The sequence below is a fragment of the Patiria miniata genome, unplaced genomic scaffold (genome assembly GCF_015706575.1).
Source record: "Patiria miniata isolate m_02_andy unplaced genomic scaffold, ASM1570657v1 HiC_scaffold_6, whole genome shotgun sequence".
NCBI classification, from domain to species: domain Eukaryota; kingdom Metazoa; phylum Echinodermata; class Asteroidea; order Valvatida; family Asterinidae; genus Patiria; species Patiria miniata.
Window position 1 is genome coordinate 7,726,994 of NW_024037073.1, and position 12,575 is coordinate 7,739,568.

At 39.4% G+C, this 12,575-nt stretch overlaps 1 protein-coding gene across 2 annotated transcripts in view; it reads left to right on the top strand.

The window, feature by feature from the left end:
• The window catches only part of LOC119743017 (multiple PDZ domain protein-like), a 57,236-nt gene that overhangs the window by 18,226 nt on the left and 26,435 nt on the right, over positions 1–12,575 (top strand). For both annotated transcript variants that reach the window (XM_038219326.1, XM_038219325.1), the window contains exons 8-21: positions 384–483; positions 821–912; positions 1,310–1,445; positions 2,651–2,812; positions 3,631–3,710; positions 3,926–4,102; positions 4,575–4,991; positions 5,723–5,968; positions 6,727–6,901; positions 7,751–7,995; positions 8,869–9,130; positions 9,566–9,761; positions 10,587–10,649; positions 10,962–11,140. In XM_038219326.1, the coding sequence (XP_038075254.1) occupies positions 384–483; positions 821–912; positions 1,310–1,445; positions 2,651–2,812; positions 3,631–3,710; positions 3,926–4,102; positions 4,575–4,991; positions 5,723–5,968; positions 6,727–6,901; positions 7,751–7,995; positions 8,869–9,130; positions 9,566–9,761; positions 10,587–10,649; positions 10,962–11,140 (2,530 nt within the window). The remainder of the gene's footprint in view (positions 1–383; positions 484–820; positions 913–1,309; positions 1,446–2,650; positions 2,813–3,630; positions 3,711–3,925; positions 4,103–4,574; positions 4,992–5,722; positions 5,969–6,726; positions 6,902–7,750; positions 7,996–8,868; positions 9,131–9,565; positions 9,762–10,586; positions 10,650–10,961; positions 11,141–12,575) is intronic.

Below are 12,575 nucleotides of genomic sequence, written 5' to 3' on the forward strand. Positions count from 1 at the left end.
TTCATGTAATAATTAGCTGATGACGTCATAATGACGTCATAGATGCCCTTCCCATCATCCAATTTTTTGCGTCCGTCTTTTTTTCGAAAAGGTATACCATGGAGATGCTTTGGTGAAAAAATGGTGCTTTTGTCCACCGTGTAACGATCCTTTGCATTTTTGTCACTAAGGTACCTCACTAATAGTCTTCTACCATATAATGCTCTAATTTTACAAGATTTAAATTTAAGTGATTCACCCCAAATGAAGTACTGCATTCCTTCTAATGCTTGCAAAAATATATACCCAAATTAATTGTCTTAGACAAGATTGGTGAAGTGACATTTCTTCTAAGAGACCTATAAGATATCTTGGTTGATGAATCCTTCTTTTCTTGTCCTCAGGATGAGGTGGATGGCCTGCAGGTATTTGATGTTGTCTTAGAAAAAGGAGCAGAGGGATTGGGATTTACCATAGCTGGCTATGTGCGGGATCTCGGCACAGGTATGCAGCACGGCTGTCTTAATATATCTTGCACAAGACTATGTTATGTCTGGCTTTTTAAAATATAATTCCCAAAGTTACAACCTATTTTCTTATCTGATGTAAAAAGAAACTGCAGTGTAGTTAACCAAATAAACTTGTCCTTACTAATATCTTCTGACTTTAACAGTGAGTGGATTAACATTGAGTGTTTTCACTAGTAATGAACGTACACTTATAATGAAAGTGTTACAATTTTCATTCAAAATTACTTGTCACCAAAACAATATGTAATACCTATTGTTGGATGAAAGAACTGACCACTGCATTTATTAACCAATTGAATTGATTTTGACAGGGGAAGTGTCTGGGATCTTCATCAAGAAGATTGCAGAGGGAAGTGCTGCTGATCGCAATGGCAAAGTCCAAGTCAACGATCAAATTATTGAGGTAAAATTTGACTGAATTTGACCATAGGTTTCGGTTGATGTGAACTTTTACAAAAACTTTTTAAAACATTTAGAAATTTATATGAAAATCTCGATGAAAACGATGTGTGTAACTTGATGACATGGCAAAGTCTTTTCTAAGTCTGCAACAAATAGTGGTTTCAAAGAAAGATTATCATCATTCTATCTTGGCTTTACATTTGAAACAAATTTCCCTTACAAATTCCCTTTCAGAAACATTGAATATTATCAACCTGGCCAATGAAACATATGGGTAGATTTCTACAGAAATAATTTTTTTGAAACAACATTGTTTTCCTGTAAAATAAATGATTCCAGTCATTTGAAAAGAAGAGTGATTTAAAAGATATTGTGCTTATTTGTTTTTTTATTGTCAGGTGGATGGGCAGAGCCTTGAAGGATTCACTAATGTTGAAGCAGTTAACTTACTTAAAAGCACTGGGAGTGTAGTTCATGTCAAACTAGCCAGGCACCCACCTGGCACTCTGGATATTTCAAATGTCAGCATGGACCGTAAGTTCACAATTCATGGTTTATGAAAAGGGTTTCATTACTTTGGAACACGTTCCATGAACTTGGATCTACAGGGTGAGTCAAAAAGAAAGTAACTGAATTAGACAAAATTATTTTTAAAATATTTGGCTCGCTCTATTTTATAAAAAATAACATAGGGATAAAATACATGTTTTTGACTAGTAACTGTGAACATTTCACTTAATTTGCGTAATCCAGAGATGCCAACGGGAATTCTGTTGGTTTTTTTTAAATCTCACAAAATTCTGGTTTTTCAAGCTGTCAAAATAAACCGGAAAAAGAGAAGAAAAATTGTAGAAATGCATTGATTTTTACCTCGTTAACGCTCTCAATTTAGTACATTTAGGCGCATGCATGGCACAACGTTGTTCGTTGAAGTAGTCTTAAAAACAGTCTTTGTTGTTGCCGAGCCTGCATGCGATACGGGCGGCCAACGTACTTGCACGCAGTATACAACGGCGCCTCGCGTGCTTCATCGCGTGCGGGCGGTGTTGTGCACTAAGCACACAGAGCATTCAGCCTGGAAATCAAGTCTATCATTTCAAATATCGGTGGTTCCTGCAGTGATATATGTGAATACAAAAAACGCCGGGTACCAACCATGTTTTCGTCGAACGCATCGCGTAGTGCAAAGGTCATGTACACCGACAGTGTTGTGGAATCGTACATGTTTCGTGTCGAATATTACGTTGGAAATTCGGGTAGGCAGAATATATAATAGGAATATATGGAAAAAGTCAAAGTGATTGAACGAACCGACAGCTTAAAGGCCATAGAAGCAAAATTAAAATATAAACGGAACTGGGCTTGGCTACAAGATAAAGATGACAACGGGGACTTTGTGTCAGACTCCGAGTGGCTTTTTCACACACAAAAAAGTCCCGTTTTTTTTCAAGCAGCCGTTCCGTTTTTTTCAAGCACACCCAGTTCCGTTTTTTTTCAAGCAGACCCTGTGGCATCTCTGATAATCTATTTCCAAGTTATGACTATTTTAATTAAAATATTACAAAATTCAGTTGTCCACCACTGATCATTTACCGTTCTACGAACTGATGAATACCCATTACATACACTGTACATTGAAACATGGACGTTTTCCCACCTCCATGAATGAACGAAAACTGGTTATTTATTAACCTTTTTTTTAAAACAAAACTGATGATTTCTTTGTAAATCTTTTGTAGATCCTGATATTGCTGCTGCAAGAGATGCTGAGGAACACATTGAACCCCAGCATATTGATAATGAAGAAGAAGCCCCACCCATAGCGCCACCTGCCTACCCTCCCCCTGCTGGTGTCATACTCATGGAGCCTGGCCAAGCGGATACTACGAAGGATAAATATGGTAAGCTCAACAACCTGCTACAACAACATGTTTGTAGTTTAGGTCAGAAATTCCAGACCTTCAAGGTGCAGAATAATTGTTGCTACATTTGTCAGTGTTGTGTTTGACTTGATGTCCTCATACTAGACAGTAACAGCATATAGGTAGACCTTTATGCTAACAGGCCCGTGTCTAAACGTGACTTGAGCCCTGGCTGCAGCCAAGAAATGATTGTGGACTCCAGCATACCTTTTTGAGGCACTAATTGTTTTAGTACACTGTGTCCATGCTAAGTCCAAGCCCATCATGACATAATAAATACATAGTGAACATCCAGATTTGATCGGTTTCTACGAAGACATGTATTTTGTGGCCTCTAATAAGTTGGATCCAGCCTTGACTAAAACAATGACATTTGTGTGAATCTAGTGTCTTGCTTGGTTGATTTTGCTCTTAGTTTTCTTCAGTACCATCATGTGTTGTTTTGCTGTCGATAACATGTACAGGCCTATTGAACTGTGTATGACACTGTGCTCGTTCGAGTGCCCATTCTGGTCACATTGGTTCATGCATATAAATGGCAAGGAGTGCACAAGATCTATTTGAATCTGAATGTGCACAGACCGTAGAATATTCAGTTGAGAGGAATGCAACACAATTGAAATGGTGCTAACCATTAATAGCCATTACTATTAATAATACATAAATTAAGCACAGTGTCGATTTCAAAGATTGTTTATAGATTTGTGGAGGAGAAAACCGGCCAACAGTTTTCTCTGAAAGGAAACACAACACAGTGTCATCACGCAAGAATGTTTTTCCTTTGATGTTCATTCCAGAAGGTGAGCTTGATCCAGAGACAGAAGCCTCCATCGTTGATTTATGGCAAGATATTCTGGGAATGGAAGTCATTATTGTGGTGAGTAGCATCCATTGAGCTATGTACAAAACACTTATCAACAGTTAGGTTATATTTCACAGATATATATATACAGCTAAAGTATCATAACTTAAGCTTTTTGTAATTATTATCTTCTTTTAATGGAGGACATTTTCAAATCTACTATGTTCTTAATAGAATTGTCAATAATTGCTTAGATGCAAGTGTTTTCTTCAACATTGTTCCCATCCAAGGTGGCACAGTTGAGTAAGTTCCGTGAAGGAGGTGGACTTGGTATAAGTCTGGAGGGTACAGTAGACATAGATGAAGCTGGGGATGAGGTGAGACCTCATCACTACATTCGCTCTGTCTTACCTGGTGGACCGGTGGGACAAAATGGCCGACTTCAGAGTGGAGATGAACTCTTGGAGGTAATCATCGCTTCAAATCCTAACATACAAACATCCTCATTTAGTATTATAACTGACATTGGTCTTCTGAAGGTTCTTCATACATGAACTGCAGCATTTTTATCCAAATAGTTGCGGCAGGCACTTATTTTCTAAGTAAATAATACAAGATCATTTTATTGAAATGGTGATCAAGTTCCATGGAGGCATGTGTACACAATGGAACAATTCCTGTGGCCAGGTGTCATCAAAGCAAACTTCCTTAAATATCACCAGGGGCCAATATCTGGCAAATTCGAACAACTGGTCACATATTAAATGGTACTTATTATCAGTTCATATAAATTGAACCACATGAATTCTTTGTATTTGTAAATACTTAAGGGTGTCAAAAATAAAGTACATTCTTCAGTTCAGTTTTCTGTTCATTATAGAATTGGACATATGCATCTATGCCTTGTATTTTACTTCATTGCGTGCATTGTCTCCCCAGGTGAATGGAGATAGACTGCTGGGTCTCAACCATGTGGACGTTGTCAAAACTCTCAAGGAACTTCCTATGCATGTACGGATTGTGTGTGCACGTCACCCTCACCCAGTCTTCCCTGAGACACAGGCTGGTGAGGAAGCTCAGGTTGCCTCTAGCCCACAACAAGACAGCCCTGATGCCATAGAAGAAGTCATCGAATCCAATGAGATCAGCCTGCAGGAATCAGTTCCCTTTCCTGAGGTAGCTGTTGCTGGTGCTGCGTTGGTGGTACCTGGTGAGGATGAGGATACAGGTGATGCCACAAGATCCTCACTGTCTAGAGACTCTGTGAGTGGTCTGGCTGTATGGGATGACCAGCTACAGACAGTAGAACTCATCAAAGGAGATAAGGGACTAGGCTTCAGCATTCTGGATTACCAGGTGAGGGAAACTTTATGTGTGACTGGCTTTCACACATTAGCCATTCAAAATCTCCCAAATCTAGTCTGAGATTTTAAATATCGTTCACCCATTTGTACGTATACTACATTGTATGACATAGTGTTTATTCACTAATGAATCCTAAAACCATAAGAATGCTTGGGTGGTCTCGGGCACTACAGTGAGTAATAGGCAGGGCAGTTTGGGGCTGTACAGTAACTAACAGGTTAAGTAAAGCAGCCTATCAGGGATGGAATGTTAGTCTTGTAATTGTTGAATTATCTGGACATTAAAAACAAAAACATTGTAAAAGAATGTCTAAATTATTATATGAGACTACCAAACTCAAATCGTGTCCACAGGGCAGGCATAGCAATTATTCTCAAAGTAATGACTGCTACTTTTAAGGAAGCCTTATGTGTTTGTTGTATGAGAAAAGAAAATTAACGAAACTGAGTAATGAGCTCTCGCAACCTATACATCCACCACTTGTTTAACTGAGATACCAGTCTTACAACCCATCCTAACAAAGACATACATTTATTACAAGGAACATCAGTGATATAAGGCTTTTGAATACACATGTATTGGAATGCTAACCTGCTCAAAAGGTCAGTTGATGCTTTACATGGAAAGTGAAAGCAAATCAAATTTGGTAACATCGCAAATCAAGTTTCATTGTTTATTTAACTTTCAAATGGACATTTGTCTGGATTTCTGTCTGTTCATAGGATCCCCTGAATCCTTCCAAGACGGTGATAGTAATCCGTAGCCTAGTACCTGGTGGTGTGGCAGAGCAGGATGGTACGCTGATCCCTGGTGATAGACTAGTCTTTGTCAATGACAGTAACTTGGACAACTGTTCCTTAGAGATGGCTGTACAGGCCTTGAAAGGAGCACCACAGGGTCCGGTCAAACTCAGAGTTGCTAAGCCGTTACCCCAACCTGCAGATGATAGTGCCTTTGATGGAGAAGAGGTTTGTTTGATTCTTTACTTTGAATGACCCCCTCCATCCTATAAACCTCACTGAGATGTTGAATTTGGTTTTGGTTTGTGTTGCTGCCAAGCATGTGTGTAACTCAGCAGCACAATGCACCAATTTAATCTGCGCCCTCGCTAATCTTTATGCTACCAGACCCAATGCAGTTGACCTGGGGCACCTTTATTTATTATGATGAAGTAATATCACGTGGCATACGTGGCTGTCTACGTTTCTTTAAATTTAGCACGTTCTGAGATGTTGGACTGTACCTTCAAGTTTTCTGTACTCCCAGTCACTTTGGTTAAGATTTGTCAATAGTCATGGTCTTCTACATGTATACCCCAGATATTGCAATTTACTTACGGCACTGGTAGAGTAAATAATGAAATCCCTTTGTTACAGTTGATAAATTCACAAATTATTCCAAGATTCCTGCATATTCAGATTTAGGTAAGATCAAATAGTGTATTGCCATATTTTAAGGACGAGAATTCTTGTAGAATTGTACCTTCAAATTTACTCCAAGTTAACTCTACTCCCATTTACCTTAGGTAGGATTTGTTAAAAGTATTATTGATTTATACCCCAAATAATGCAACATTAATACTAGGGGCACTGCTAGGAAAAATAAGATAAAATCCCTTTATTATTTCCTGTATCAAATTTTAACATCACTCCAAGTTTTCAGAGTTAGGTAATATCGCATCGCATAATGCTATATTTTGAGAATGAGAATTGTTTTGATTCCCTAGCCCATGATAATGGCACAACAGGTATCGTCAGTCCATCAAGCCCCGCCCTCAGGCTTCCAAGATATCTCCGCCTATGCTGAGGAGCTGCAGCAACTTCAAGAGATGCAGAAGGCACTTGAGAATTCTCAGAAACCACCATCTTCCAAGATGGCTCCCACGGGACCAATTGTAAAAGGTAAAGGATGTTTCAATGTTGATGAATTCCCTTGCTTGCTATGTCATTTAAGCTCAATAGTGCTCATGGTGTTGTGGCACTCCCCTTGCCAAGTATCCATGTGGAATCCTTCTGTAGGCAGCTTTTGGATTTGTACCTGGTTTCAGTTTGGAATCCTTGCATAAATAAGATCAGGTGTTTTGTGGCCATTCATGAGATCTGCAGTGTGTGCCCTGGCATAGAATTCTGCATCCACACCCTGGTACATGTACATATTTCTCGGAGAATGCACATTTTTTTTTTTAATATGCACGAGCCATGGTCAAACCTGTAAATACTGTAGTAAGTGACGTATACGGCAGCAGGGATGCCCAAGAGTCTGCCTAGCTGCCATCGTTGAGGGAGTACTTGTGTAGGAATACTTCTTCCGTAGGAATACTTCTTGTTTGTGAAGTGATCTGCAAAAAACTTTTGAATGCTGAAAGTATGTTTTCATGTTTAAAGTATTTTCATAATGCATGCAAGCTTAGACTTCAGCTCTTCCAGTAGTGGTTTTCTTTTTTCCCCTGAACTTCCTTTACTTTGAAGCTTTGACTTGAAGAATGTTAGATGTAAAAATGGCTCTGGCATAGAAATACCAGATGTAAAAGCCATTTTTTCAAAGCCTAAATTTACCATGACTGCTAATCTTTTGAGGTACTAGAATCTCATTTATTAACGCCAAAGTGTCTCATTCCTGCCAAAGAGTAAGTACATGCTTGTCATCATTTACAGATCTTAGAAACTTAAGCATTCATTTCAATTTAATGAGACATTTCATCTTGAGGAAGACGGCATTACTCCTAGAATGTGCATGTTTTGACTTTTCAGAGGAAGCTATTAGTGCCAGCATTGTTGCTGATGTAGAATCCAGCATGGATTTTGGTCAGATACTGAGTGACAGACCAAAGGACACGCCTGCCGAGAGCAAGACCACGCCTTCTTCTAGCAAGACCACGCCTTCTTCTAGCAAGACCACGCCTGCTACTAGCAAGACCACACCCCCTGACCTAGTGCTGGCTTCATCAGTTGCATTGCCTGCATCAAAGCCTGCAGAGACTGTCACTGCTACACAGGTAGGTAGAAAAGAAGGCTGGGGTACCAAATTTACAAAGGGTTGTTTGCCATATCAAGTCAAGGTGACTGTTGGACTTAAAATTGTGGCTTTTTGTTCTGCTACTTTTCAGGCACAGTTTAAAAAAAAAGCCACGAAAAAAAAGTATTTGTGCCTTCTCCAGTAATTAACATTACATTAGCCATATAAAGACAAATTTGTTTTTGTCAGGTTTTTTTTAAAAGCATTTTTATACACAGAATATTAGCCTTTCTAAACACAAAGTGCAGTGACCTCAAAAGTGTATCTGACATCTCCTCTTGAGAGGGTAAAGTTATGGTCCAAAGCATTGGATAGATTCTTATCATTTACCATATTTGATCGGACAAAAAGCAGAACTGTTGCCTGACCAATTGTAGAAATGACGTATGAACGCGTTCAAAGTCCTGGTGGAACAATGTTTCACCTTTTGCATTTTTGTTTGTTTTCATTTCCTTCTTTTTGCATTTTATTTTGGCGTTTCATTGGGTTTCTGGACTTAAGTTTTATCCGACACTGTCCATGACAGCTCGTGTTACTTGAAAAATGGCAGGTCAAACATTGATATTGGCAGGAAAAAAACTGATTGTGCCACTATTTTTTTTTGTGCCAGCAGTTTTTGGTCTTGTTTCACCCTTCAATGGAATGCAAGTGTCTCATCAAAGATGCTTCATGGCCTGGAGTTAGAGTTGAAGTTAATTTTTTTATCCTAAACATTCATCCAAAACAAGTTGGACTTTCTTTGAGCATTTGTGTCGTAACCTATGTGCATAGTGGCATTGTAGTCACAATATTCACCTTGCTAGTCTGTTCTTTGATGTGTTCTAGTCTTTGCTGTGTGTATCTCATATTTCAGGTGACTGCAGTCAAGAGTATTCCACCTGAGCCTAAGCGTCAGCCGCCTCCACCCCCACCCAAACCCAAACCCAGTCCACGTAACAGTGCCGTGATTGCAACCACAGCAGCCGTAGTGCTAGCCAGTGGAATATCTGAGTCCAATGACCCTCGTATCACAGCTGTCTCAACAAGCCATTCACCATTAGGGAAACGTGGCTCAGTGATACTACCTACCAGCTTGGAGAAAAGGATTGACCTGAAAAAGGGAAATGCTGGCTTGGGTAAGGTCCTTGTGGACAAATGCTTGTTGAGTGTGTAGGAACTGGATATTATGCTAATTTGCATGGCAGGTAAAGGCATACGGTGCACATGTGCAGTGTAGTGCAGTGCGTGCAATCAATTATCAGAGGCATGGGGACTAAACCATTCATGGGGACTAAACCATTCATGGGGACTAAATCATTGGGTATTCATGCACACGAAGAACACAAAAGAGAGTTCTGAACTCAAGCCCAGCCATGGCGTGTTGTTGCTTGTATCCTTGAGCAGAATTTGCTGAAATTGGAAATGTGCATGCCGTATGTGAGAGTTGCTTATTGTGTTCAGTTAATTACCAGCAAATGCAGAAACTAATATATTTTAAAAAATCATTTTCATGTAAGTTACTGTTTGACCTTATGAATATTCATGTTTCATTTGAATGTTTCGTTCTGCAGGCCTGACTGTCAATGCAGACAAATCCAATGGTGTAGTGGTTAAGAGTATTATCCGTGGAGGCGCTGTTCATCATGATGGACGCTTGGCTGTCGGGGATTACATCACATCAGTCAATAGTAGTTCCATGCGTGGTATGACCAATGCAGAAGCGAGAGCCATGCTCAGGAGGGCCTCTTTGGTAGGAGATGAAATCAGGTATTCCTGTGTTCTCATTGTAGTTGGTTCAATTTTATTTCCCTAAAATGACAATGCAGTAGTTCTGCAGCCAGAATTGAAAAAAATGGTAGTAGTATTACAGGTGGAAATTTGGAAAATCCTATAAACTTTAAGCCCGAAAGAGTGTTTACCTCGAACATCTCCAGGGCCCAATGTCATAGCACAGCTAAACAGCCGATGTGCTCTGTCTCCATCTATTTCATCCTCCATGAAATAAGACTATTTCATAGACCATTATAAGCAGTAAGCACAGCAAAAGTAGGCTTAACCCGAGGGGAAAAACTTGCCTAAATCAGTGATGTCACAATACAAATCTCCATCACACGCAACCGTGAAACCATGAAATAGTGTTTAAGCAGCAGCATGATTTTCTGCTGTAGTAAGCAAACTTTTTTGCTTACTTTTAAGCAGCGCTATGAAATTGGGCCCAGATGGCCAAAGGGTCATACAACAGTAAACTTGTGTCAACCCTGACCCAATGGCCTGTTTCTCTTACTGTTTTGCCAAGCCAGAACCATTTACTGTCTCTTATTGGCCATCATTTCCAAGTAGCACAAAGGAATAGGCCTAGATCTCAAGTCTAATGCACATTTTGATTGCAGTGTAGCAGTTCATGTCAGCATTGTGTGACTATCGTTGGCTCTTGTGTATTTGGCCACCCAGTGCCATCCACAGTTCCTGTATTGAGGTCATGATGGCAAGTCACTACTGTGACTCCTCATGCATGTTACCCAAATGTTTATACCTATGTTACTATTGGTCAGTGTCTTGTACATTTCTGTGTTCTTCCCCCACTGTATCTAGTATGACTTACATCCCTGCTAGTGAGGCATCAGCTTACCGTGATGACCACACCACTCAACCAAGGTCAGTTCTGTCTTCAAGTTCACAAATATTTCCAGTTAAATCTCCTGCCACAAATACATTTTCTAATATCTCTGATATTCATGACAATTGAAAATCCTGGCAGATTCAGAATTTTATATTTAATTATACATTTCTGATGTGTAGTTTTGCATTTTAAATGATCACTGTTTTTCATTAAATACAAGTTTAGAGGGCTGTTAAGTCTTTGAGAGAGATGCCAGGACTGAAGTCTTAGGACCTCTGACTTCAAACGATTCAAGCAAATTATTATTTTACAGCAGTTACTGATTTGTATTTTGATATTTCCTACAGCTCCCAAGATGATAAGTTTGCCTTGCCTCTCAAAGACCAACACACCGAGTCTGTCAAGCTTGCTTCTGTTGCACTGTCCCCAGTCAGTGTTGCCCCAGGGAGTGATAATGAACAAGAAGTACGCACTGTACGACTTACTAAGGAACCCAATAAGAGCCTGGGCATCAGCATCGTTGGAGGTGAGCACTGAATTACTATTTACTCATGTCACTGGCTCTGTTTCTGGCTACTCGCATGGTTTCCTTCCAAGTCTCCAACCTAATGTGTTCCTTTCCTTCTCGATGGTTCGCCTCCACGTTGTTGTAGGGCGACCAACTTTTCTCCTTCCCTCAGACTGCCAAGACAATGCTGTCGTGCAGTGACTGTTGGTGAGCATTTCTCCATAACTTGCCAGGAAAGTGAAAAGTAAAGGCCTTGCCACATGAAAACAAACAGAAGAAACAAGAACAGCATTTGCTGCAGGCCTTTCTGGGTGAAAGGTTTCAGTGCAATAAACTTGGAAATTATAGTGACTTTTTCTGATAGATAATCTTATGTTAAACCCAGGGTGGACATGGTGAGTGAGATTCATCATTACTTATTAGGCCCACCTATTCTGCTGAAAGGAGGTGCTGCTTTTTTGATCAGTAAACCAGTCCTCTTCAACAACAAGAGTGTCTTTTCGCAAGAGAGCCCTTAAACCTGGATTTCATTTGACTTGGGAGTTGAACTATACCTGGGATATGGCAAGATAGTCATGGTTCACACTTGTGCATCTCGAGGCAGGAACTTTAAACACATGTATGTTCTTGAAAAAAAAAAAATAACTTGAAGGAGTTGAACAGCTCCTTCATAATTTGCCAACCCTAACCCTGCTAGGAGCAACACAGTGCATCAGGTGTACAAGTATGTGAGGACTTGCTGCATTGAGCCATCAACACCAGTGCAGGAATAGCCAATGCTGAAACAATGAGAGCTGGTCCCATTGAGCAGTGCCACAGTTGTATCCTGCTGCAGTTGGTGACTACAGACTCTGAGGCAGTATGGACTTGAGAGACTTTTGACCTGTTGCGTGTTGCTGTGTTTAGCAGGGTTTCTAGCCAAAATACCCTAGGGTTAGTGTTAATACTCTACACAAGCAAATCAAATAAAAGAAAAATATTTTGTTCTTTTATTTCTTATTGTGTAGTATCAAGCAGACACGGTTAGTATTCTCAATTTCTTTTCCTGTTAAAGAATGAATTATGCATAGGAATGCTGAAATGTTTTATTTAGTTTGATTTAAAAAATTTGTTTCTGTTGTCAATTGCATTATTCAATAAGTTGTTTCTTTGTTTTTTCAATTTGTTAAACTCATATTTTTCTGTTTTGAATTAAATACTTAAGTTACATTAATACGTTTGTTTTGATTGAATCCAAACATTCACTCGCCAACACTTGTTTGTTAAAATGCTTGTTGATTTTGATTTCATTGCCATTTTGATTGTATATGATTGATTGATTGATTGATTATTGGCTGATTGTTCAGTTTGTTGAAATTGCTTAACAACTTATCCTGTGTTTATTTATTAAGATATTTATCATGATAACACTATGAACTCCATGCATGCACAGTAGATTGGGCTTCATTATAAC